Consider the following 26235-nt stretch of genomic DNA (forward strand, 5'->3'; position numbering starts at 1 on the left):
CGGGGAGGCAGGCGGAGGCAGGTCTGGCCGCGTTGGGGAAGCGGAGGCAGGTCTGGCCGTGGCGGGGAGGTGGAGGCAGCGGGCCCAGCCACGGCAAGGAAAGGAGAGGCAGGCGAGGTGGCCATGGAGGGGAGGCGGCAGCAGAGAGGAGGCGGTGGTGGGCCCAGCCGCCAGGGTGAGGAGGTGCCTGGGCCGCCAGGCCAGAAACTGCGGTTGGGGGATGGGGGGAGAAGCAGATCGGGTGGGCGTCAGAGACGGCTGGGGGAAGAGGGTGAAGATGCTCTGCGCCGGGTCTGCTTGTTTTCTTTATATTTTGCCACATGTTGGTGGATAAAGCATTCTATTAGGGTGATGACTTCCCCTAATTTAGAACCCAACCACTTTCAAAGATTGATAGGTCAATGTTACCTTTTTCCTTGGTCTCAGCTTCTCTCTCCATTCTTTCAGTTCTTGGCTGTGTTCCTCATCCAGCTCTTTTAACTTCTGAGTCTCGTGTTCAACTAGTAGATGGCATTTCTCATTCTGAAAATGGGATACAGCTTATGCTTTAGCAAAGCTAGATCAGATTAGAAAATTAACCACTTGGATAACAGCATATGCTGACCTAATTCTTTAATTAGCTTATTCTGTGTACTGACAAATATATTTCTCACACACCATCTTACTAATGTTTTCTATCACAAGTTTAGGTTTTCAACAAAAAATATGGTTTGAATTCCTTACACACAGAATTATACAAAATATTTTTCATTTTCTCAGAGGCTTAAGCGAATCAAACTATACATATCTCTCACAGCAAATCAGCATATTTACAGTACATTCAGCCTGGCAGCTATTTGCATGACCTGCTGCATAAAGAGGAACACAGACAACACTACACATGAATCTGTCAGTGTTGGCTAAAGGTTACATAGGGCCCTCTTCCTAGTCATTGGCTGTTACAGTAGCAAAAGTCTGGGTAGGTGTTTTTTTAAAGCCGTGATTTTTTTACAATTAGCACCTTTGCACCTTGCTAATGTCTGCTAATTTCTTCCAGCAGGAGCCAAGCCTTACTATTTCACAGCTCTTTCCCAAGGTGTCCTCCACCTCCACGCTCACCCCCTCGTCTCTTGCAGACTGCAACAGCACAAATTTAACATATATACTGATTCAAACATTCTGACATATCCAGGCTCTAAAACCATTTAGTCTGGAATGTTTTGCCACCAGGTGGACAAGAAGAAGCTTCAGTTGGAGCTTGCAGCCTCAAGTTGCTTAGGCTGAACTATCCTGGTAAATGGTATATTTTATTCCAGATTTTGGCATTCTTCATGAATAGAAGGGACTTTCCCTCGTTTTCTTGCACAGAGGGTACTTCAATATTAACAACAGACATAGCCAAGATAACCTGTATAGTCTTGGTCTAATGCCCTGGAACAGGCAAAAAAGGCCATGTACCAATGTACTATTAGCTCCAAATGACACAATGCTCTAATCTGCTGCACCCACTTGTTGATCTAGCTGATTCAAGGCAGGTGCAACACCACTCTGTACAACTTCTCCCCAACATAGGGCTGTTTAGAAGGGAGACAGAACTGACATTAGCTGCTTGGTGCCACTGGGGGATTCCTGCCACTTGTATTTTCCATCAGCTCCTACTCCAATCGCACTAGCACACAGCCTGACCTAACAAGGACAACTTGTGAAGTTTGGGTGCAGCATCTGTTTTTACAACACTATTGCCATTAGGGACAGAGATAAGTGTCCTCCTGTTGAAAGCTGAACTGCTTCACACAGACAGCAATCCACACTATGTGCAGAAACTGGCCATCACAAGCTAGACTTAATGCAAATACAATTAGAAATACTGTGACTCTGCCCACTTTGCTAGAATAATCCAACACCTTCCTATTCTCAGGATGGTGGAAGTTCATGGGCTTTGTGAGCAACTGTTTTGGTAAGCAGAACAGCTACAAGGTGATAAGAGACCCCATCTCAATTAAAAAGAGTTCCATGTAGAGGCATGCCATAAATGAATAGCCACACCTAAATGAATACACAAACCAGACTTGCAGATAAATCCCATTAGAAGGCCCATTTAGATTAGCACAGTTCTATTCAAACATGCTTTTTCTATTTGTTTAACCTGTAGCTGGTGCAGTTCTCTAATGTTGGCTTCACACTGCAGCTGAAGGTCTCGCATTTGATTTTCATGTTTCTGATGCTGAGTCAGACGTTCATTTTTCTGCCTCTTTTCTTCTTGAATGGCAAACTTTTCAAAACACAAGGAGGGCAGAAATATTTAAGTCGGGGGTTTTCAACAAGTACGACTTCTGCCTCAAAATTTCAGCTCACGAACCCCACTATTCCACCCGCAGCCAATGCAGCAAGGCTCCCCATATCCCTTCACCTGACCCAGCAGCAGTGCAAGTCACTGCTATCCTCCTTCTTCTGAGCCAGGCAGGACAAAACAAGCACCCCAACTGCTCGTCTCCTTCTCACCCTCTGCTGCTGTGGGGCAGAGAGGAGGCAAAAGGGGCTGTCCTGGAGAGGAAACGACCATATTGAGCTGGCCGAGATGAAGGCATGCAGCTGGGCCAGTGCAAGGCAGCGGCCTACCTCCTCCTTGCCACCACTCCTGCTTTCTTTTTGAAAAGTCAGCAACCAGGGATGGGAATGGAAGAAAGCATCTCCATGCAGACTCTCTAGGTCAACACTCTGCTCCTCTCCAAAACTTTCCTCTTCCAAACCTTTTCTTCCACTCTTTTCCCTTGTCACTGGCTTTTCAAAAGAGAAGTGGAAACAGGAGGCGGTAGCTATGTGCATGGAACTGGGCGGGCCCATTCGAAGGCAGGGGGTGTCTGCCTTTAAGGGTGGGGATGATGCACCTAACCCCCCTACACACACACACGGCGCTCAGTTTCCTCAAAGTCCACCGGGGCAGAAGCATACCTCCCTGCTGCCCCGTTGCCCCCTTTACTAGATGTAACCAGAAGTACCTGACACGTCTGTGCATGTTGTTGCGTCCCCACCAACATCAAACATATAACTATTTATATACCACCCCTCCAAAATGGCTCAGGGTAGTTTACAACAACAACAACAATTAGAATCAATTTAACAGTTAAAATCAAAACTAAATCAATTAAACAATTAAAATCATTTAAACATTAAAAAACATTAATAAAATCACTTAAAACCAGCATTAAACATTTAAACCATGAATCTAATTAAAAGCCTGGGTGAATAAATGTGTCTTCAGCACCATTTTAAAAGTTACCAGAGATGGGGAGGCTCTTATTTCAACAGGGAGGGCATTCTAAAGTCCAGAGGCAGCAACAAAGAAGGCCAGTTCCTGAGTAGCTGCCAAATGGGTAGGCGGAAACTGCACGCGAACCTCTCTAGATGATCTCAACAGGCGGTGGGGCTCATGGTGAAGAAGACGTTCTCTTAAATACCCAGATTAAGCTTTCTGCTGCCCATAGGCAGCCAAGGATTTGCTGCTCCGATCTGCCCCTCCAAGGGCTGCGGGGAGGGAGGTGGGAGCAAGGGGGAAAGGTTCACTCTTTTACCTTTAGAAAAAAACACCACTGTACAGTAGCGAGATAGGGACAGCAAGAGCTTCTTTCAGTTCCCCTCCTGCCTCCCAAATGACTATGCGGGCCCATCTGCAGCCTGTTTTGGGCCCCTCTGCATGTATGCGGAAGAGGAGAGCTGGAAGGCGCTCTCGCTGCCCTCATCCCGCCACAGCGCAGCAGCGTTTTTCTAAAGGTAAAAGGGGGAACTTCTCCTCTCACCCCCCATGCCCGCAGCCACTGTGACACTGCTCCCATCCTGCCACCACACAGTGGTGTTTTTTAAAGGTTAAAAATGAGGGAGGTGAGGCTGATTTGCTGCCCCTCAAATTTTGCCACTGGAGGCAAATGCCTACTTTGCCTGTCCCTTAATCCGTCCCTGTATATAGCTGATAGTGGTGTCTTAAGTTATATGCAATTATTATCATCATCGTCGTCATCATCAACTTCAAGTTCAAATGCACATACACAGATCAACCGACAGTGGCTGGAAGCACATGCAACTCAAGTAATTTCAACTCTAATCAGCTAACAACACTGCTTGTTACCTGCTTAATCTTTTCACGCTCCTGTTCTGGAGTACTCGATGAATTAATTCTTAAACTTTTTTTGAACATTGCCATTCTAGTTTTCGCTTCACTGCGCTGGATCTTGGGCAATCTGGCTCTTTCCTGGGTTTGCTTGTTTTTCAACTCCTCAACAAGTCGCTGGTTATATCTTTGCATCTGTTCCGTTTCCTAAAATAAGTAGGATGTGTTTCTTTTTAGAGTTCGTTTAGTGTTCAGACTTAAATTCAGTAAAGAGTTTGAAAAATAGATCTTTTACTCTATTTCTATTAAAGCACTTTAGAATGGAGTGATTTTCTGAATGAGAGTCAGCAGTCTTTGAAAACAGCGTCCCGTTATTCATTAGTAACATACACGGCATTCAATGAATAGCGGACAGTTGAGAATCTCTATTATTTCCAATGGAGGCAGCATAGCACAACTGCACTCAAGCAATTTAGAGTTACAGTGGAGCAAGCCTCTTCCGCAACAGTGCTGGTGGTGTTGTAGGCACATGCAGCAGCATGCAGAGTACTCAACCACCCACATTTCACTGAGCTGAGTAATTCACATATTTAGTAAATACTGACCTCAAAAATCTGCTGAAATATCTAATATACTGCCTCATAATATGCTTAACAATGATGTTATTCTAAAAAAAAATTTTTTCTTATGTAGATCATACAATACAAAAAAAGGGATGATCAAATAATCATCCAGCACCAGTCATGTGAAGCAGATATGCAGTTTACATTTGGCTTATATTTTAAAAGCATATGGCTCCTCCTCTATCCTCTGTTGTTTACTGTCCTCATTTATTTATTCTAAATTTAAGACAAGGCACTACTTCAAGGTTGCCAGTGTGTCTTTCCTTATCTAGGATGAATTTAAGATGTCCTTTTGGCAGTAATCACAGGGTTAAATAGCAGGTGTGCTAAAGAAATTATTTCCAAATACAAAAAAAGGCAAAAAAGGAAGGCTGACATAGCAAGGCAGCACCTGTCTGAACCAGGATTTTAGTAAGTAGAAAAAAGGACAAATTGTGATGATACTAACTTTTTCATGTCGTTTAAGCAGCTGGTGTCGTTGCATGAAGTACTGATCTTTCAGTTGTTGTTTGAGCAGTTGGTGTTTTTCCTGTAAGTGTCGCTCTTCTAGCTCCCATATTGCAGCTTCTCGGGCTAGAGGAGTAGGAAGTTATTGCCCAAGATAACTTAGAAATGTTTTTTTACATGGATACTTCAAATCTCTAGCCACCTAATGGCGCAGTGGGGAAGTAACTTGCCTAGGGAGCAAGAGGTTGCCAGTTCGAATCCCCACTGCTATGTTCCCCAGACTATGGGAAACACCTATATCAGGCAGTAGCAATAGAGGAAGATCCTAAAAGGCATCATATCACACTGTGCGGGAGATGGCAATGGTAAACCCCTCCTGTATTCTACCAAAGAAAACCATAGGGCTCTGTAGTTGCCAGGAGTCAACACTGACTCGACGGCACAACTTTACTTACTTCAAATATAACTGAAACCAAATGACATACATTTCATATATTTGCAAGTTATTAATTTTAATGTCAAGGCTCCAAGCAAAGTCAGCCCAATATGCTCTATATAAAAAGACATTTCATAAGAAGATCATTTAAATGAAAAAATAACCTAAGACATTAAATGGAGAAAATGCCTTGAGAAAGTCATTTCTAAAGTTAACTGGCATTCAAACATTTGACCAACAAGTTTGATTGTTTGGTGGCAACATAACAAGTTGTGCTGTAACACACAAGTAGGTTTGGTGACATCAGAAACAGAGTGCAGTTTTGAAACAGATTTTGTACACCATTTACCTGCTTGAATAATATAGACTTTTAAAGACAACTGCATTCTTAATTGGATTTTCCTGCTTTCATTGAACATAAAAATTTAGGAGGCTATTCCATACATTCTTTATTAGTTTTCAAGGGGCTTGCATGTGAATAGCACTAGGTGGCTGAGCTGTTAATGCTTCTTTGGCTACACGCAAAGATTAAATTTGACAGAAACAAAGAAAAATACCTCTCATGAGTTGCTGTTTATTATTCAGACAATCCCGTTCAATGGTGGCTAACTCAGTTTTTTGCTGTTGAATGATTTTCTTTAGTGATGCATCCAATTCTTGTTGTTGCTTCTGTACAAACTCTTGTTCCTATCAGAAATCAGTCAAAACAGAGTCAGTTCTGTACAGCTCTCAGTCATCTTTGTTTGTATCCCACCCTTCTCCCAAGGAATTCAGGGCAGCGTTTCAGTGTTGCAGCTACCATGAGAGGTGGGTCATGCTTAGACAGATACTTTCCCACAAGGTCACCCAGAAAAAGCTCACAGATGAGCAAGGATCTGAATCTGGCTTTCACGCATTTAGATCCAATATTCTACCCAAGGATCAATTAAAACTTTACACAACAAGTGGACTTGAGAAACATACACTAGCATTTGCAGCACTCAACACCAAAAGTGTGAAGTGGAAACATGCAGCTCTCAACAGTCATGAACACAAAGTGGACACACATGGGAAACTGTAATTGATCCCCCCGACTATCCCTGTATCTTTTGTTCATGCAAAGTATCCCCTTCTTCAAATCTATAATTCAGTTGATATGGATCTGGTTTATATGAATAAATTTGCATCTGGTCTCAGTTCAAAGTGTTGGCTTTGTCTTTAAACTCCTAAATGGTCTGGCTCCAGATTACCTTATGGACCACCTGCTTCCATATAAATCTGCCCAACCTTTAAGAATGCCACAGGGGCTCTGCTATTCAGTACACTGCTAACTAACATAACTTCAACTTGTTGCTGGTTACCAGAAAAGATGCTTTACAGTGGTGGTACCACACCTGTTCTTCAAATATAAGCCGAAGTTTTAAATATCATGCTAAAACGGATTTTTAAAAAATTTACTCATTGCCACGGACTATTTTTAATAGGTTGCCTAAGTTCTCACAGTGTGAGGAGTTTCGATCCTGAAAAGGGGAAGAGGCGAGTGTTCTCTCCTTTCACTTACTGTCCTGCACCCCATCCTTCTACTGGAACTCTCTGTGCCACAAATCCCACTTCAAAGGGTCCCTGAGGAGCAGATTTTTGAGAAGCATAGAAGGCTGCAGTGGGAAGGGGAACTTATGAGAAATCCCTTGCCCTTGAGCAAGCAGAACTACTATTGCTCGTAATGTAAGCATGTATGATGCAACCCACTGTGTATATTATTATCTCTTTTAAACTGTGCTTTATCCCCCTGCCCCTCCCCCCTCGTTTTGTAAGTTGCTTTGCCATTCCAAATGAAATGTGGGAATTTACATATGTAAATACATAAACTATGAAAGCCTTGCAGGCAGCCACTTGCCTGGCAAAGTAACTATTCTTTCTGGGCAAGTAGTTTGCCAGACTAATTGTTCAGCTTTCCCTATTATACAAGTGTATGGCAAGCTGATATATCCCTTGTATTATCAGGTACATAGAAAGCAAAACAACTAATAATCTAGACCTTTAGTAATTGCTAAGGATTTAAGATTAAAATTTAACATCAATTTGCTAAGAAATAGTAATTACCAGATTACACTTGATCTTAGTCAAAAGGCTGAGAAGCGATTAGAATTTCTGATTAGAACAAGAAGAAAGCAAAAAATGACCATTAGGACTGAACGGAGTCTAGCTTTACAAAAACCTTTATCAGAATTCAAAGAAGCGTCCACTATTTGGTGACTGGGAGGGTGGTGCAAAAGGGTTGAGGAAGTGTCCATTTTGTGATTCTTGATAGGCAAGGATCACCTACAAGACCTGTATATGAAGCCCTGTCCTCACACTTGTTTTTGCGTAGTGACATCAGCAAATAGCCAAAATTAGCTGCCTATGTGGGGTCAAGATACAATAACATCTAGTATGTAGTATTTGTTTTTTAAAAACAGATTAAAATATAGTTCACATAGACTGTAAGTGATCCTTGAATGACTAGAAACACTTGAAAATGAAGAAAACAGGGGTAGGGGTGGGGTGGCCCGTGCAGCAGCAAAGAAGCACAGAGCCATGAAAGAGACAGAATTAGCGTTGCCTCCCACCCTGAAACCAAGGGACATCTTGCCTTCCCTATATCACTAATTTCAAAGAGAAATGCAAATTTGGTTTACATTTGGTTCAATCCTACAGAAGATTAAGCCATTGTTTCCCTTCTGCTCAATGTAGACAGGAACAATTCCTGTACACAGATCCATCTCCTGAGTGTCAATGTCAATGTCCATAGTGCCCTGCTAGTTGCCTTATACAAAATAGAAGGTATCACCTTGCCATCTGCTGACAATGTGCAACTTTGAACAGTATCTCATATTACTTTTTAAATGCTCATGTGAGCTCCCTTAAGTCACACCTGTATACAAAGGTGCTGGAGAAAATTAATATCTTAATATTTTGTTAAAGCAATTTGAGATAACACAAGGTCGCAGCATTCAAAAAACAAAGAAAAATGTTCACCCTAGTTTAAGGGATTCCTTTTAATCCTAGTTCTTGGAAAGGCCTAGATGAAACCTGGAAACAGGAAAGTAGGGTGCCCAGATCAAGAAAATGACAGGAGATGCATGTGATGCTAAAAACCAACATAACACTGCCAAATCCAAAATTTGCAAGTGAAGCCTCTCAATAACATTGCAAAGTCTTTATTTTAAATGTGGTTTACTAGAAACAGGTACATAATTAGCAATCTCCCATTACACAGTTGCCAAGCAGTACAGCTAAGTCTTTCATCACATGCACATGCGCTAGTGGCAGGGGGAACCTAACACCATGTGTAACCACCTTACAAGTTACAGGGCAAAAGGAGCTAGTCTATGGACAGCATCAAAGCTAGTTCATCATGACTAAGCACTTTAGCATCACTTTTGAGGGCTGCATGACCCTCAAGGGCATATTTATGGGATGTTGGCCACTGAAACCAGTTAGTCATGACCATCTTAAACCCCTTTAATTTCAATGGGACAATACTAAATAACTTAGTCTGGATATTGAACAAAATGTTTAGTATACATCCACTTCTGGTGCCTTTTTCTTCGGTACGTTTAGAAAATACTTTGTTTTAAATGACAGTCAAAGCTATCCCAACTTTCAATTTTTTCCTTTACTGACTAACTTTCAAAGGCTCTGGATGTTTTATTACTGTAAACTGCCTTACGAAGTATGAGAATAGCAAGGTACACATTTCTAAAGTAAATACATCTAGCGGAGCTTTAGAATATAACCAGGTGAGCCGTTAACACTCTAGAAGCTTAAGTCCTTTGAACCGATACAAGTCTGCATTTTTCTTGCTTTAGGTGAGCTATATGTGTCATCTTTGCAACAGCAAAGAAACATTTAGTTTATAGAACTAGATGAGCAAATAAATCTAAAAAGCCAATATTAACTCAGGTTGCACAGAAATCATCCACTGAAACAGCAACTGTTTTCTCATTTGCCATCATCAGGCAAAAGTCTATTTAGCTAAGTTACCAAGTAATAAAGATTGCAATGGTCATTTCTGTGTTATTCCTATTTATCTAACCAGGTCTAATTTAAAACACAAAATAGGAAGTAAGGGTGTGCACAAACTGAGGTTTGGGCACTGGTTCAGCACCAAACGGATTCAGCATCGTAGGAAGTGGGGTGAAGAGCAGGAGCTTTAAGAAAGAGGAGAGGAGGTCCTTACCTGCTCTCTGCCACCCCATGCAGCTTCCTGCTGGTATGGCGCTCGTCCTAAGTACCAGCACAAAGTGCTACCACACACATGGCACCTGCGCATGCATGGGTGCCATGTGCATGCTGGTGCCATGCACTGGTATTTGGGATGAGTGCCACCCCTGCAGGAAGCTGAATATAGTAGCAGGGAGCAGGTAAGGACCTACTCTCTTCTTTCTTAAAGCTCCGGCTCCCATCCCCGTGTCGCCAAACTAGTGCTCAAACCTGTTCATGCACACCCTTAATAGGAAGATCTATAGGACACTTGCCTCTTTCTGAATAGCAGCCTCTCTGTGCCATGTGGCAAGCTGCTTTTTAAGACTACTCTGGAGTTTAAAAAAACCCAGTTTTGAGTCGAGAGGGGGAAATAAGGCACATCCACATAATAAATTAACCAGATCATTGCCATTATGATTTGAATCAAAACATGAGATCAAAGAGTTCTATTTATTCATCTACTTTGGAAAACATTTTATATTGCCCTCCATAAATATTCACAATATATCCAAGATTATTAAATGCTCCTTGCTGCTGCCCAAAAGAATAGCTCAGTGGAGATGTAATGCTAGTGATCTCCAAACCATATTTAAGAGATCAAAAGCCTGCTGCAGGTTCATGGGCTCTCTTTCCTCACCCATGCAAATTTCCCATATTTTAACTATGGTGCATAACCTGTTCCATGGTAACCTCTAATCAGGGTTAGGAAACCAGCTTCTCAGCACCGTTTCAGACCTGGTTTAAAAGCCAACCATAGTTAGTGCCAAGGTAGATGCAACCAGTTGTGTCACGGTTCAAGTAGGCCAGGGAAGGAGGAGATTCATGAAGGCAAGGAAGCAGAGGAACTAGTGAGACTTCTGTACACCCCATATCTCCTAAACAAGATTAGGATTATATCTGCACAGGATCAATGAGAAAAACACAGATCTTCTCTAAAAAATGTAACACAGCAAGCAAGTTTACAAATCTATTCATAAACAAGCACACAAGTAAAACCTGTGGAATCTAAAGAAGGCATCATCCAGCCAAAGTGCTTTAAAGTCCTTAATTATCCCAAATTAAATAATAATAATAATCAGTGGACCTGAAATATGTTCGTGCTTCAGTGGATCTTGTTCTGAATTATTTTATCTTCATGGGCATGATTGTAAAAAGTATGTTTATTTGAAGTATCTCTGAACAAGTTAGAATTTTTACCCTCTATATTGATTTTTACTACTGCTATCTTCATAGCACAAATAGTAAGCAATTTAAAGGGTGTCTCCTGAAATACATCTTCATGATGTTTAGTGCTTATAATGTACAAACCGCACTAGTCATGATTCAGTGATGCCACTAGTCATAGTAAATCCCAAACTAATTACAGTTTTGGTGACTAATGAACTAGAGGCATGCAAATTGTTTTATAGGACTACAAGATACCAGCACAATTAGAACTTCAGTGAAAAGAGGCTTCACAAGCAAAAGCATCATATCTGAGTAACAAATGACTAAAATGTGTCTGCTTCATGGATTTGACAAAGTGAAACTGAAACATCAAATGCACCTGCATCTCTCAAGCAGCTTTTTAAAAAGTTACTATTGAGATGAACATCAGTAATATAATATAAGCATGTGTCTTTAGTTTGGAATGTTATAGTAGAACATAAATCAGCTACATAAAATAAAAAGGTATACTATAACCTATTTTGTAACCTTTATGAACAGCGGCTCCACAAGCAGTTGGGAGTGGTAAAGCAAAAGGGCTTCTGGGTTAGTGGTCACAACTCTATGAATGTTGATATTTTATCAAAAAGCATGAGAGTTAGTGTGCTTACCTTAAAATCCAACTCTACATGCTGATAAGGAGATAATATATTCTACTATATTAAAATATTGCTGTTTCCATAGTCATATGTAATTGAAGGCTAATCCAATAAAACATGTTGGTGGAGAAGATTCTCTCTCTCTCAAAGATTCAACTGCTGGGATGGTGAGAGAATACAAAAAAGCGGCAAACTTCAGGGACCTTGAAAATGCCACTAGTGCTCAAGGCAAAGAAGCAACAAGTGACAAAGATCTGTTCCTTGCACAAATTAAAACTCAAGATGGTTTCCTCTCACTAGATAGAGCAGGGAAAATCCATTGTACAGTGATATCAAGAAGCAGCATACCGAAGAATAGCTGTTTCACAGCACACAGAAAGGCAACCACACAGCATTCAAGTTCACACATGTGCTGAAAATCAACAAGTTTGTCCAAAATAATAATCACAACCATCTTGACATACACATGAATGCATATAAAAGAATAAATTTCAAATAGAGATTACTCAGCACATATGGGTGAGAGAAAAAACAGAAAAAGCTAAAACTACAGAAGAAATATCCACTTTTAGCATGTTAGACTTACATCCTGCATTACTGCATTGAAGAGGGTACATGAGGATAACTGAAAAGACTGAATCATAACCTGAGCAACGCCCTGTGGAGCAGAATACAATGCACTTCCCAGGTCAGAATGTAAGCACAAACCATGCATTCAAGGAATGAATATCAGCAGTGTGGCTGGAGGACTCATAGCATGAGCAAACTTCCCCCTCCCCAGAAGTCATGGACAGTAAAAGTGCTATTCTTATGGTGAATCACCTCTTATTTAGATCCACAAGATCTCTGAAACTATTTTTAAACCTGCAGTAATGATCAAGGGATGGGGTGATGAAAGCAACGTCACATCTACATGGAGATAACCACAAAGCAAAACAAGATCTGGATATCTTCAACATGTTACTACAAGTTCTGCCCCACAAACTACTCCTATTCAACCCACAACATAAATCATTGTGCCTCAATACATTAATCTTCTCTCCTCCAATAAAGGGCTGCAGTTACTCAGTTGCCATTAACCCTCCCATGATATACCTCCTAGCTAGAGGTATAACTCCTCAAATACACAGCCACAAGCAAAGTACACTTTCTAATATATATAGCAATCTTGGAACTAAAGTAGAGTACGATGCTTGAACAACATCTGCCTGACAAAAGCAAAGATTCTGCATTTTAAAAGAAACATACTGAGACAATAAACATGCTCTTGAAGTCTATTATGAACTCTGGCACTGCTTATAGTAGTACAGTCATCCCTCACCAACCAAGAGGGTTCTGTTCCGGGAAAACCTCGCTGTTGGCAAGCCACTGAAATCAATGGCAAACAGGAGGCTAGGGGAATCGTGGTCGCGATTCAGTTTAAAAAAAAAAAAAAAACCACAGTAAAAATAAAATTTAAAAAAACCCGAAAATAATCCGACCCCCCAAAATTGCAAGCATCTCACCAATCTGTGGATACTTGGGTCATAGTTGGCAAGACCTGCCACAATTTCCCAGTCATGGATACTCAAAACCGCAATTGGGAAGCCCGTAGTTGGCGAGGGGTGACTGTACTTTGACCTCTTTTGCTCCTCTCATTCCCCAAGCATTCAAACTGAACTCTTTCACATTCTAGCTCCTCTGGGAATTCACTGCTATTGAAAGCAGTCAGTTGACCAATAACGGTGATAAACTCTGCTTTAATATCTAATAAGGCATTACATATTAAACATTATACATTAATACAGACTAGCTGAACTTGCACAGAGCATTTGTGTGCTACGACTTTGTTGCTCTCATTGCCCCCACCACAGCCCTTGCTTTATTGCTGTCAGCTGCTCTTCCTCTCTCCTCCGCCTACTTGCCCCTCCCCACAGCTCGCTCACTTGCTTGCCCCCTCCCCACCGCTCACTCACCCCTCCCCTATCTGCATATGGAATCCCCACTGCCCAATCACCATGGTGCCTCTGTTTCCTTTGACTGGTAAAGCACTGTGTGGGTGGGGCTTGCCACAAACAACCTTAGTGTATTAGATAGATAGATAGATAGATAGATAGATAGATAGATAGATAGATAGATAATTAGACATGTCTAAATGCATTTTAAGATTTAACACTGTGACAGTTCCTCCAATAAAAGCTTGCCAATTCACTTGTATATCAGATCTTTATACATTCCAGATCTGCTGTGTCTTTTGCTACTTGCATAAAGAAAAATGAATCCACAGTATACTAGCTACAATGGCATGCCTGGAACACAGAAGGTGCCCATTCATCTTTTGAGTAGTGAACAGAGATACCAAACATGTCACTTGCATTGTCTGGATTAGAGGATTCAGCTAAAGAAGATATTGTGAAGTGTTGGTCTTCAACACTATGTTGCTACTTTTAATAAAGTTTGCTTTTGCTAATAGTTCTGAATAAAGAACAGTACACCTTAAGCCACCTGTTCACAGTCATTTTAACTAGCCCTGTGTAGCATGTTGGTATTTTTATGACTTTGGATACAGTTCTTTAAATAAATTTTACTTTAAAAGAATAAATGTATTGTGCTTCTGTTCATACACACTTGAAATAGCAGTCTCAGGAAGTGTTAATTGATAAACAACATATTCACTCAAAGAAGCCAAACCTCAAACAAACCATGAAACGGTTAGGCAACGTGAACAAAGCTGCTTTGGGGGATTTTAGAAGCATTAAGCTGCTGCTGTTACCTGAGCATGCTGGGATTGGGTAAGCTCCTCTTTCTTGCGTTTCATGAGCTCTTTTCTCAGCTCTTTTGGTGCTTTCTCCACTTCATTAAAAACCTACAGTGCACAAGCATGCAGAAGGTGGGGAAAATAACCGTTTTTCTCCACAGCAAGCATTCATGGCGAATATGAGGGGAGCTGATCAAGCATTTAAAGTTGTCAGAGAGCATGCAAAGCCAGAAGAGTCAGCTTAGCAGAACATTGATGGAGAAGGTAGGCATGCACAAAGCACGTGTTAATTGCATTCTAGAAAGTTAGACACTAGTTCAGTTTGCATGCAAATGCTAATGAGGTGCTCTCACAACCAATGTTTATGAAAACAAGAGTATCTATCAAAGGAGTAAAATCAGGACAGTCACCAAAATATGAATTATTCTGCAATGATAGCAGAATTTTACTGTCATGGCACAAGTTCCATAGATATAGATCATATCCATGTTTAAGATCCCATGTTTATTTAGACAAAGTTGTCTAAAGAACAGCTTGATTAAAATGATAATCACCCCAAAAGGGACATTTACATAGCATAGGAAGGGATAACATAGAGGGCTTCAATTTCAGAAAGTTTATCTGCTATTGGAGCTCAAAGAAATCTTGCAATAGCCTATCAATGCATTTGAGAAACACACAAATTTTATTTAAGAACCTTAAAGATAATTTTGTCAAAAATCAAATGATTGTTGTGTGAATGCAGTTTAAACATGATCAAAAGTCTGATTTGTATATTATCATGAAGAGTTTCAATATTCTAGAAGTATTTTCCTTCAAGAGAATTATAACACTCACAACTATTCAAGAACAAATGGCTGTTTGTTTTACATTGGAAGAACGCACAGAATATGCAGCCCAAATCACCACATGCTGTTTCTGTCTCTATGAAGAGATTGTTTTGAGTTCATTAGATCTCTTTGCCAGCTTCCCTTTTCAAGACCCATCACCAGTGGACTCAAAGTGCAAGAAGTTCAGCAAAAGAAAGGAAGTTAATATTGTACAGATTATATATATACACGCACACACACAATTGATGCATCTGTAAGATTCAAGATTCATATAACAGTGACATTATGGTGTGCTTAGATAAAAGCACTGGCATTAGAATTCAGCTTCAAGAAAAATCTATGGGTAGAGAGGTCTAGGAATCTGTGCATTTGTGAGCATGATGTATATCTCACTAAGCCTGGAGAATTATTTTGGTTTTGCTTTCTCAAGGCAAATGTTTAGTTATCATAGCTGAGAATTAAAAGATAAAAGGGTTTGTAGTGAGGGCAGTTACAGAAACCAAACAGTTTTGGGGAAGGGCCTCATTTTGCAAATCCATCTGCCTCAAATTCAATATGATCAAGGAATCAAAACATTTTTTGATTTTAAAATTAACTGAAGTCATAGTTATGTTCTACTTAAGTAAACCCAAATTAATTCAAAATTTGGTTTTAATCTTTTAAAATTTCAGTCTGTTTCAATTCTTAAAATGATGTTACATCCGACCCTCTTAGGTCTCATTCAGAAGCATCTCCACAAGTTTTATAGTCAGATGTATGCCAGTGAAATTGTTAAAAATAGGTTCAGGGTTTTCCAGAGGCAATGAGTAGCATTCTACAGCACAGAGTTCTAGCCCTTCCTATGTAAAAGTTAGTAAAATCACCTTTTTGCTTACACACTCAAATGCAAGTTGTTTAAGAGTTTTAAAAACCCCAATTATTAGCCAATTATTTTAGAAAAAAAGGACAATTCCTTTCTTAAGTTCATGAAAATATATTTCATAGCAAATAAACAATCTCCTTATTGCCTCATGGTAATTATATACCCATTCAATGTAATAAATACAGTCTCCATCATTGGTCATCGGAAATCCTTAGCCACTATCCAAAGACAAAAGTGTGCCTCATTTGTGAGAACTGGATTATTTCAAATTATTTTCATGTCCAATAATTCTCCACATTAAACCCTAAACCACTTTTAAAATCACTCTGCATTACTGGTCTTGACTCCAAAGATTTTTTTCTTTTTTTACTATTCCAAAAAATTGGTGACGCTCCTATGGTAGCAACAACTTTGAAATCAAGACATTGTAGCTACTACTGTTTTCACTCATGTGAGATGTACCAAGATTTATAAAACATACCAAAAATATAGTTGTATTTTCTTACTTCTCTTCTACGCTCACTTTTTAAAAATAGCCAGATACTTCTCAGTGCTAAAGGTATTGGCTGACATGTTGAGCAAGGGTTCGGTTCTGAATCAACTGAACTGCCAAGGGAGTCTAAAGCAATGCCTACAATGTTGTGGAACAGGACTTGTCCACTACTACTTAACATGGCGCAACTACACTTCTGCAGCACTACATATACTATATACATTATACACACATATATGTATATAATGTGTGTAGTGCTGCAGAAATCTTCTGCACAATGTTAAGTAGTAGCAGATAAGGCCTGATCTGCAACAATGTGGGTGTTGCTTTAGAACTGATCGTGCTGCCTTGTGTCAGCCATTATTAACAGAATGCTTCTACTAGTGGAGATTTTTAATGGGGGAAATAGCCTTTTAAAGGCATCAGAATTTCCCAAAGAGTATTAATTTTATTACCATGAGATACCTTGAATTTTACGAATTAGTGGCATGTAACAAATCATTTTGGAATACAGAAAATACTACCATACTTTCCATCAACTAAATAGTTTTTACCTCTTTTTTCCTGTTTTTCAACATGTTCTGGAATTTGGACAACTCTTTCTCTTGCTCTGCTTTGATTCGTTTTGCTTCATCACGCAAGCGATTCGTATGCTCCTGTTCCATGCGCTCTATTGTCTGCTTCTGCTGTTTTTCTAGGTTTTCAATCTCTTGGTCATACTGCCGTTTCTTACTCTGAAAAGTACCATTTAATTTGACATTTTGGAAAATTAAATCTGATGGTTTTGGGGGAAACCCACAAACACATATGCTCATGAAATGAGTTCCTATGTCTGTGTGCTTCCTTTTAAAATTGTTAAAAAATAATCCATTTGCCACATAACAGTTCAAGATCTTCTAAGAGCTTGAAATTCCAGGAAGATAAATAGTATTGCATAAGAGCTCTTTGAAAAGACTAATACACTTTAAACTTCACTCACATTCCCCAGAGCTAAAGCTAGAACAATCTCGCTCCAAACCTCAGGATCACAATTGGATTAGAAAAACAGGTTGCTCACCTGTAACTTTTGATTGGAAGTGATCCATTGCATTCATAAGAGTGGGTTCTGCACTTGCGTGGGACCATTCGGGCAGAATTGACTAGCTCCTCAAAGCACTATGCCCTGTCCCTTGCATGTGGTGCACATGCTCAGTGTGGGTGGGCTAGCATTTTCTCCTCAGTTCCTGAAGGACCGACATTGAAATTCAAAAATCATATGGAACCAGTGTTCAGTTCAACAAGCTAAGCAGCGCATTTCAACTTTCAAACATAGATTGTCACTTTGCATACTGCAGCGGGACCGGCAGGACGGTCTTATGACTGCAACGGATCACTTCCAGATCAAAAGTTACAGGCGAGCAACCTGTTTATCTGGATCGTGATCCATTGCACTCATAAGAGTGGATGACTAATGAACTGTCAGTCTGGAGGCAGGTGTAGCATGCTAAGGTAAGAGCCTTTTCAGCACACCCCTCCTGAAATTGGCCTGAGCTGCAGAGCGAAGGTCCAATACAGATGCTTTACAAAGGTATGCTAAGAGGACCAGGTTGCTGCAGTGCAGATGTATCTAAGCTTGATGCCTGCTAAAGTAGAAGCAGAAGTAGCATAAGCCCTGGTAGAGTAAGGTTTTAGGAGGGTCCACTTTTTGGTGCTTGTAAGCCAGAAAAATCAACTCCATGATCCAGTGGGAGAGTCTCTGTTTTGATATTTGGTAACCTTTCACATTACCCTTGTAACCTACAAAAAGCCATTTGGTTTTCCTATAGGACTTGGGTCAGTCTCAAATAGAATAGAAGAGCAAGTCGCACATCCAGGGAATGCAACGAGCACTTGAGAGGAGTCATGGGATTCTGAAAAAAGGTAGGTAAGACCATGTCACTATTAATACAAAAGTCAGTAACCACTTTAGGACTGAATCCAAGCGAAGCATCACCCTGTCCCATGAAGCCATGTAAAGGGGGCATCAATACGAAGAGCATTTAAGTTCATTGAATCAGCAAGCCAACGTTATAGTCAATAGAAAAGCCATTTTCAGTGTTACTAGTTTAGGAGGTGCCGTAGCTATGGGATCGAATGGAGGCTCAGTCAGGGCTGATACAAGGAGGGACAGGCTCTACTGATCAGTGGGCCGCCAGATCAGCGGGTAAAATTGTTCAAGCCTTTAAGGAATATCTTAGAGTCAGGGTGAGAGAAGATGGGTTTTCTGTCCCATCCGGGATGGCGAGCAGAAATAGCGGCCAGGTGGACTTTGATGGAAACATTGGCCAGATTGGATGCTTCAGAGATGTGAGGTAGAGCAAGACCCCCTGGGAGATAAAGCAAGGCAGGAAACTGTGTTCCTGGACATAAAGCCTGAACTACTTCCACTTGCTGTTGTAGTGGACACAAGTAGACTTCTGTCATTGAGAAGGATGTCATTCAGAAGCCTATCCTCCATGAAATCAGGTGCAGAGTCCTTAGGTCGGGATGGCGGAACCTTCCGCCCTCCTGTATGAGAAGATCCTCGAGTTGAGGCAGATGCCTTTGGCGACCTTTCAACAGCCTGAGTGCTTGCTGAGACCATGGCTGCTGGGCCACCATGGAGCAATCAATAAGCAGTATGCAGACTCCTGCAGGATTTTCACTACAACTCTGTTCAACAGAGGGTAAGGTGGAAAAATGTATAAAACCTTCAACCCCAGTTGAATTGGAAAATATCCCCTCTTGAGCAGTGGCCGATACCAGCTCTCAAGCAGTATTGAGGGCACTTTTTGTTAATGAGCATTGTGAATAGGCCGATCTCCGGTGTACCCCAGGCCCGGAACAATGGTTGGAGGTACTGAAGGTTGGCCTCTCATTCATGTTGCTGAAGATAAAGTGAAGACCTGATGAGATGGTCCGCTAACATGTTCTCCATACCTTTGATGTGGATTGCAATCAAGCCTATCTGCTGTGCTATGGCCCAATTCCAAATTTCCAGACTGAGCATTCAGAGGGAGCAGGAGACCGTCCCACCCCGACAGTTTAAGTAAGTGATTGCTGTAGTATTGTCTAGGCTGATTTGGACGGCCTTGCCTATCAGGAATGGCTGGAAAGATTTGAGAGCCTGAAATAGCGTCAGGAGTTCTAAAATGTTGATGTGCATCTGGTGTGGGCTTGGAGACCACAGACCCTGAGTCTGAAGATCCCCTCAATGGGCCCCCCAACCCCGTAAGGATGCTTCTGTAATCTCCCAGGCAGAAGGTCGACTTCCTTGGTCCACCATTGAAGGGATAGGAGGATTGGTAGAGGAATTGTCAAGAACTTCTCTGCACTGTCCACATTTGGATGAAATACAGATAGAAACGAAAGCTGAAGATGCCCGAGACGTAGTTTAGTGAAGTGCATGGTAGAGTTGCACAGTGCCATTAGGCTCAGCAGTTTCTGAACTTTGTGGGCTTTTTGTCTGGGTTGCATCACAAAGGAAGTTAATAGTGCCTTCCTCAGGAAAGCATTCCTCAGGTAGAAATGCACGCTGTGTCCATGCATCAAGAACTGCTCCTATGTAGTCTATATGCTTGACAGGCTGCGGCCTGGACTTCGACCAATTAACCTGAATGCCCAGATCTCAAGCAAATTCAGGACTGTCGAGACTTGTCTTTCTGTCTTCCTGCCAGGAGCCAGACGTCAAAGTACAGAAAAATGGTTAGGCCTTCCGCCTGAAGGTGAGCCACGACGGCCATGCACTTTGTAAATACATGGGTCTCCGTCGCCAGTCCAAATGGCAGGACACTGTACTGGTAGATGTGATGACCCACCGTGAGCCTGAGAAACTGTCTGTGGTTATGTTGGATCCCAATGTGGAAGTATGCGTCTCAGAGATCCAAAGTTGTGAACCATTCCTCCCTGTGGAGAAGAGGAAGGATGCTCTGCAATGTCACCATGAGAAACTTGCACACATACACATGATGGTTCAGCCACCATAGGTCCATGATTGGCCAAGGTCCCCCATCTCGCTTGGGGACCCACCATTGATATGTCCTCCGAACAGGCGATATCGCCCCCTTGTCCAAAAGAGTCTGAACTTCCTCCATCAGTAATGGGGATGCTGGCGTGTACTTGATCCTGTTGAATGATGGCATGGTCTTGAATTTTATGGCATAGCCCTTCTGGACTATGTGAAGGACTCAACAGTCTGATGTTATGTTGCACCATATGAAGGCATGACTTGCCAGCCTGATGTTGGAGGTGGCTAAGATGGTAGGTTGGAGAGGAGTCATGGTCATAACTCCTGGATGAGGTGATCCAGTGGACTGTCCTCTTGATCAGCTATGTTGCTTGTTAGAATCTGCAGGTTTAGGTCGTTGGCCCTGCAAAGCTCTAGACTTTTGGTTGAAAGTTTTCCTTCCAAAACATTGGTAAGGCTTGCAGACATCTCTCTTGTCAGTCTGCTTGTATTGCCATCGCCCATACTAGCGGTACTTGGAAGCGACTGGGCAGGAGTAGAACACATTTTGGCCATGGATTTTGATTTCTTGGCAGACTTCATAGTGGAATCTGTAGTCTCACAGAAAAGACCATTTCCATCGAAGGGCAAATTTCCCACCCTGTGTCTCATGTTAGGTTGCAGCACAGTGGTCTCTGTCAAGTATTTGGCACTGGATAACTGTTGTTGAGTGAGGAGGGACACCTTGGCATGGACATAATTAAATTTAGCCAGAAACCCGTAATCGGAGGGCACCACCTTGAGAGGTGGTTCATCAGGATGTTGGGATGAACTGAGGTAGAACACGTAGACAAATCAGAGGCATAGTCCTCCGTGAGTATCATGGTACGTGGTCCAGAAGGAACAGGGACCATCTTAGACACCGTCTGAGTGGTAGATGTAGTCGTGTCATGGACAACAATTTGAGTTGGTTGACTTTTCTGAGGTCGAGGCAGTTCCACGGTTTGAGTGGAGATGCAAGTGAGTCAGATAGGGCACTTCAGTATTGTAGCTTCCTCTAAAATTGGAGGGGTAACCTGCATCGATATCAAAGCCATAGAAGGTGCTGGCGGTGGCATCAGAGTGACCTGGGTCAATGTCAAGACCAACATCATGGACAGAGCATGCAGGTTCGGAGTAGGTGTATGACCTGGGTAGCCATGGAAACCATCAATGTTGACAGTTGATGTTGAGCCTTCTTCCAAAGCTTGTACTCTTGATAGTCGGATGGCAGTCCAGGGGAGTGTAAGTGTGCCTGAGCTGCATCTTCCCAATCTCCTTTGTGCACCAAACCTGTGTGCTTCTTGCACCTTTCCAGGGTGTCAATATATGTTTGAAAGACTAGAGGTCAGTGGTGTCAAAAGTTGGCTCACCACAGAATGAACGCGCTGAAAAGCTGAAGGAGTCAAAAAGCCATTCCTTCCTCCTCGGCGTCAAGACCATGAATTAAAAAGCCATAAAACATTGAGATGGATGGTGTACTCTCGCTGGAGTCCACCAAGTTTAGGAGGTGTGGGCGTTGCCAGGTCCCAAACTGGCTTCCATGTTGTCATTGCCGACACTGACGGAGAAAGTAACTGGTGAAGGCTGGGGAGGGGCTGGAGATGGTGATTGTAGAGGCATTGCAACTGGCGAGAGAGAGCATTCTTGATGTCGAGATGATGTTGTGGTTGGTATCGACCTTGACCCCGGGATGAATATCAAAGTCCAGGGTTGAGACAGAGGCAACGAAGGACCTTGGTTTACAACTTCTGGGGTTGCAGGGCGAGACTGAGGCATTGCTGGAGCTGACTGGAGCAGCGGTGGAAGATTGTAAACCCTTCTCCCAATGTTTCTTGGGAGGAGGTGCTTCCTCGACATCAAAGCCCTGACGCTGAGACTTACACCACTGTGATATGAAGAGCTGGAAGGTAGCTTCGGTGCCTTGAATGTGCCTGATGAGGCAGGCAGCCAAAGAAGTTCAAGTTGAGGATTTACACTGCCCAGCGGCAGTCCCCGACTTCAACACCATATTCTATGATTAAAAATCTTGGCATCGGAGTGCCGGGGTGTGTCATCATAGAGGGAAGCTCCAAGTCGCAGGGCTCTGTTCTCTCTTGTTTGATGAGTGAAGGTTAAGCAAATTTTACATGTGGAGGTGTATTCTTCCCCCAAAGGGGACAATGGTTGTAGTCATCTGCTGAGGGGAGTTTAGCGTTACAGCAGAGACAGCGTTTAAAAGTCTTTTTCTTATCCATTATGAAGTTAATAAGGGGAAATACTCAAGTAGCGTGAAGTGTTTCAAGGTTGTAACTGAAAAAACCGTCCGTCCAGATAAAAGTTCAAAACACTAAGAATAAGGATAGTCTGGTCCAGTCCGAGTCCTAACACATTAAAATCTAAGCGAATATTGTTTCTTTCCACAGAAAAACGTTCCAGTCTGAGGAGCATATTGTCCAAGGTGCCAACACAATGGCGGTCAGAAAGGAACTGAGGAGAAAATGCTAGCCTGCCCAAACTGAGCATGTGCACCATGTGCACAGGTGGGGCTTAGTGCTTCGAGGAGCTAGTCAGTTCTGCCTGAATGGTCTCACACAGGTGCAGAACCCACTCATGAGTGCAATGGCTCACAATCCAGATCTAATAGTTATTTTCTTTAGAACAGCAGAAGAATCCTCAACTTCTCACTAAGCCTAATACTACAAGAGGCTTAGTTTCTTCCTTGAACATGGACACTCTCTTGCAGTAGAACATGCATAATGTGAAATTCAGTTACAGCTTCTAAAAACTTCATGTTTAGAAGAGAAGATATGCTACATATTTTGCAATAATTGTTGCTCACTCTTATTTGACCTCTGAAATAGCAGAGCATTTCTGGTATAACAAGAAGAGCATCTCTCTGCCTCCAAAGAATTAGAGATACAGAGCATACTTTTTAAGTAACAGTGGCAAAAAACTCATACTCGCACGCAAACAACCTCACTTCCAAATGTGATTGGCTGTGTGATACCACGTTGTCACCACAATGGCTGAGATAGCACAGGGAAGAAAGAAAAAGCCCCCAATGGAACTGAATCAACAACATTAGGCTGTGAATCTACATGGAAAAATAAATAAAGAGAGAGAGAGAGAGAGAGAGAGAGAGAGAGAGAGAGAGAGAGAGAGAGAGAGCAAGAGACTGTCAAGATGGAGGGCATTCAAATGGCTTCTTGTATGTTTTGGAAACTCATCCTTCACCTTGAAAATATCTTAGTAAAAAAACCTGGAACAATATTTAAGAGTACTATGTTAACTTATAACTAGAAGTCTGCAAATTATATACTCTAGAAGAGGGGGGAAATATCAAAACCTTACTGTCATTTCCTGTTCAAAGCGCCTGAACATCTGTTCTCGTTGCTGCAATAGTTTATTACTCAGCTGCTGTTGAGCTCGCTGCTCTTCTTTTTGGAGAAGCCGTAGCTCCCGCAATTCTTGACGCCTGAAAGGAAGGAGAAAGGAAGTGGTATTGTGAGGGAGAAGCAGACAGACTGATGTGAAAATTCTGCACTCAGTGGCCAACATCCAAAACAAACTTCCACCAACATGCCAGGTTTTCAATGATCTGGTCTGTGCCTCCTAAAACTAAGTCTCCAAGGACTGGGGATCCTCAGGAAGACTTTTGGGAGGCTCAGAGGTAACTGCAGAAGGAAGAGGAAGATTACAGAAAACTAGCTGCCCCCCACCCCACACACTGGAAAACCTGGTGCATCATTGGAGGGTTAGCCTGAATGTCAATCAGAACAGAAAAAAAGAATGATATGGCTATTTTATAGTTTAGATAGATAGATAGATAGATAGATAGATAGATAGATAGATAGATAGATAGATAAGTGTGTGTGTGTATATGTATATTATAGTTATCTGAGAGAGAGAGAGAGAGAGCGCGTAAGCGTTTTCTTAGATAGTCCACAGTGAGTTAACCCCTGCTAACTGACAAAGGCAATTTTGAAATAGTGGATCTCCAGTATCTATAGCAGGGGAACAGCACCTGTCACTATTCAACCCAGCATAGCATCCTTCCCAGGGGCTGTTGCTGATGTCTCCCCCTTGCATTTCTTCTTAGAGAATTCCTTGTCCCAAACTGGCTCAGTCTTCTCATTCACTTTGAGAACTTTGATTGAAGAGCAGTATACACATTCTAAACACTAATACAATTATTAAAAGCAATTTAATAAGATTTGAGACAGAAGTTACTTGCTTTAATTCCCAGAGGTTTAAAAAGAGCTCATTTAGAATAGGTATTTTCAAACTCACCGAAGAAATCTTAACTCTTCACTTTTAGAATCATTGTCAGTGACTATTTTAGAAGTAGTCACACTTACTTCTACTCCATCAACAACAAATTTGCGAGTTTTCTTTAAAGTTTTCTTGTGTCTTTTAGTTTCCTGAATAAAAGACGATGCATTATTTTGAGCTGCATAAGACACAGTTGTCCAGCTGACTACATTTTTTCACAGGGGGGAAAAAAACCATCACCACCTGTGAGCTAGTAGGATGACATTTCAAGTAACAGCAGACACATCACCATTATTCTGACGTTCTTAATTTAACTTTTGCTTCTTCTCACAACATAGACAAAGATAAACTGAAGATAGATTTAAAATGTTTCCCTAACTGGATATTTTCAGTCTTCAGCAGTGGTTACCTACCAGGGTTCCTCCAGATGTTGCTGAACTACAACTCCCAGCATCGCCAGCTACAGTTGTGACTGGAGATGCTGAGAGTTGTAGTTCAGCAGCATCTGGAAGAAGCCTGGTTGGGAACCATTGGTCAACAGTATATGCTAGTGGCACAGGAACAATAGCAGGTAATTACCATATTTTGGGGGAGAAACGCTGAGGGGGAGAGGCTGGAATTAAAAAAAACATCAGAAACACTGCATTTGCATAAACGCCACAATGGGGCTGAAGCGGTGAGGTAGATGACTGGAGCGCTAGTGGAGAAAGACTCGACTCGAATCTGACAGATCGCAACATAGAGCGCATTTGAAGATCTATGCTCAGGCAATATGTTCAGCAAAGAAGCAATTCTTTTCTGCCCGTATTGCATCCGCAAGTTCACATCCAGCAGAGTTGTTCAGGGTTGTGTGAGAGGGCTAGTATGCGCCCCTCCTCCCTTGAATCAGAATCTGGAACCATCAATTACCCACTGTGACGTGTTTAATGAATTCTTTGTGCAAAGAATCTCTCGTATTCGGGTCGACTTAGAGTCCATCTCCACAATTACTTCAGTGTCTGATGTGGAGGTGTCCAGTGACTCCTCTTGTGTGGTTAGGTTGGATCAGTTCCAGTTTGTGACTCCTGAGGATGTGGACGAGCTGATTGGAACAGTGAGGCCTACCACCTGTTCTCTTGACCCTTAGGTGACATGGCCTATACTATCTGGCAGGGGGTTTGTTGCAGAAGGTCTGATAGAGATTATAAATGCTTCTCTGAGGGAAGGCAGGATGCCTCCTTGTTTTAAGGAGGCAATTATTAGACCACTTCTGAAGAAGCCTACCTTGGATCCCTCAGAGTTGAGCAACTACAGACCTGTCTCCAACCTTCCGTCTCTGGGCAAGGTAATTGAGAGGGTGGTGGCCTCCCAAATCCAGACAGTCTTGGAGGAAACTGATTTCAAACTGGCTTTCGGGCGGACTATGGGGTGGAGAATGCCTTGGTCGGACTGATGGATGTTCTCCAATGGGGAAGA

The 26235-nt window shown here is 41.9% G+C and overlaps 1 protein-coding gene across 5 annotated transcripts in view; it reads right to left on the reverse strand.

The window, feature by feature from the left end:
- The window catches only part of SLK (STE20 like kinase), an 80653-nt gene that overhangs the window by 3645 nt on the left and 50773 nt on the right, over positions 1-26235 (reverse strand). For 4 of the 5 annotated variants that reach the window (XM_053305673.1, XM_053305669.1, XM_053305670.1 and 1 more), the window contains exons 11-19: positions 24799-24929; positions 23860-23983; positions 17099-17278; positions 14375-14467; positions 6148-6277; positions 5156-5280; positions 4103-4291; positions 2126-2251; positions 409-522 (exon numbers count right to left, since the gene is read on the reverse strand). In XM_053305673.1, the coding sequence (XP_053161648.1) occupies positions 409-522; positions 2126-2251; positions 4103-4291; positions 5156-5280; positions 6148-6277; positions 14375-14467; positions 17099-17278; positions 23860-23983; positions 24799-24929 (1212 nt within the window). The remainder of the gene's footprint in view (positions 1-408; positions 523-2125; positions 2252-4102; positions 4292-5155; positions 5281-6147; positions 6278-14374; positions 14468-17098; positions 17279-23859; positions 23984-24798; positions 24930-26235) is intronic. The other variant, XM_053305674.1, reaches the window with a different exon arrangement.

This window comes from Hemicordylus capensis, chromosome 3, assembly GCF_027244095.1.
Source record: "Hemicordylus capensis ecotype Gifberg chromosome 3, rHemCap1.1.pri, whole genome shotgun sequence".
Taxonomy (NCBI): domain Eukaryota; kingdom Metazoa; phylum Chordata; class Lepidosauria; order Squamata; family Cordylidae; genus Hemicordylus; species Hemicordylus capensis.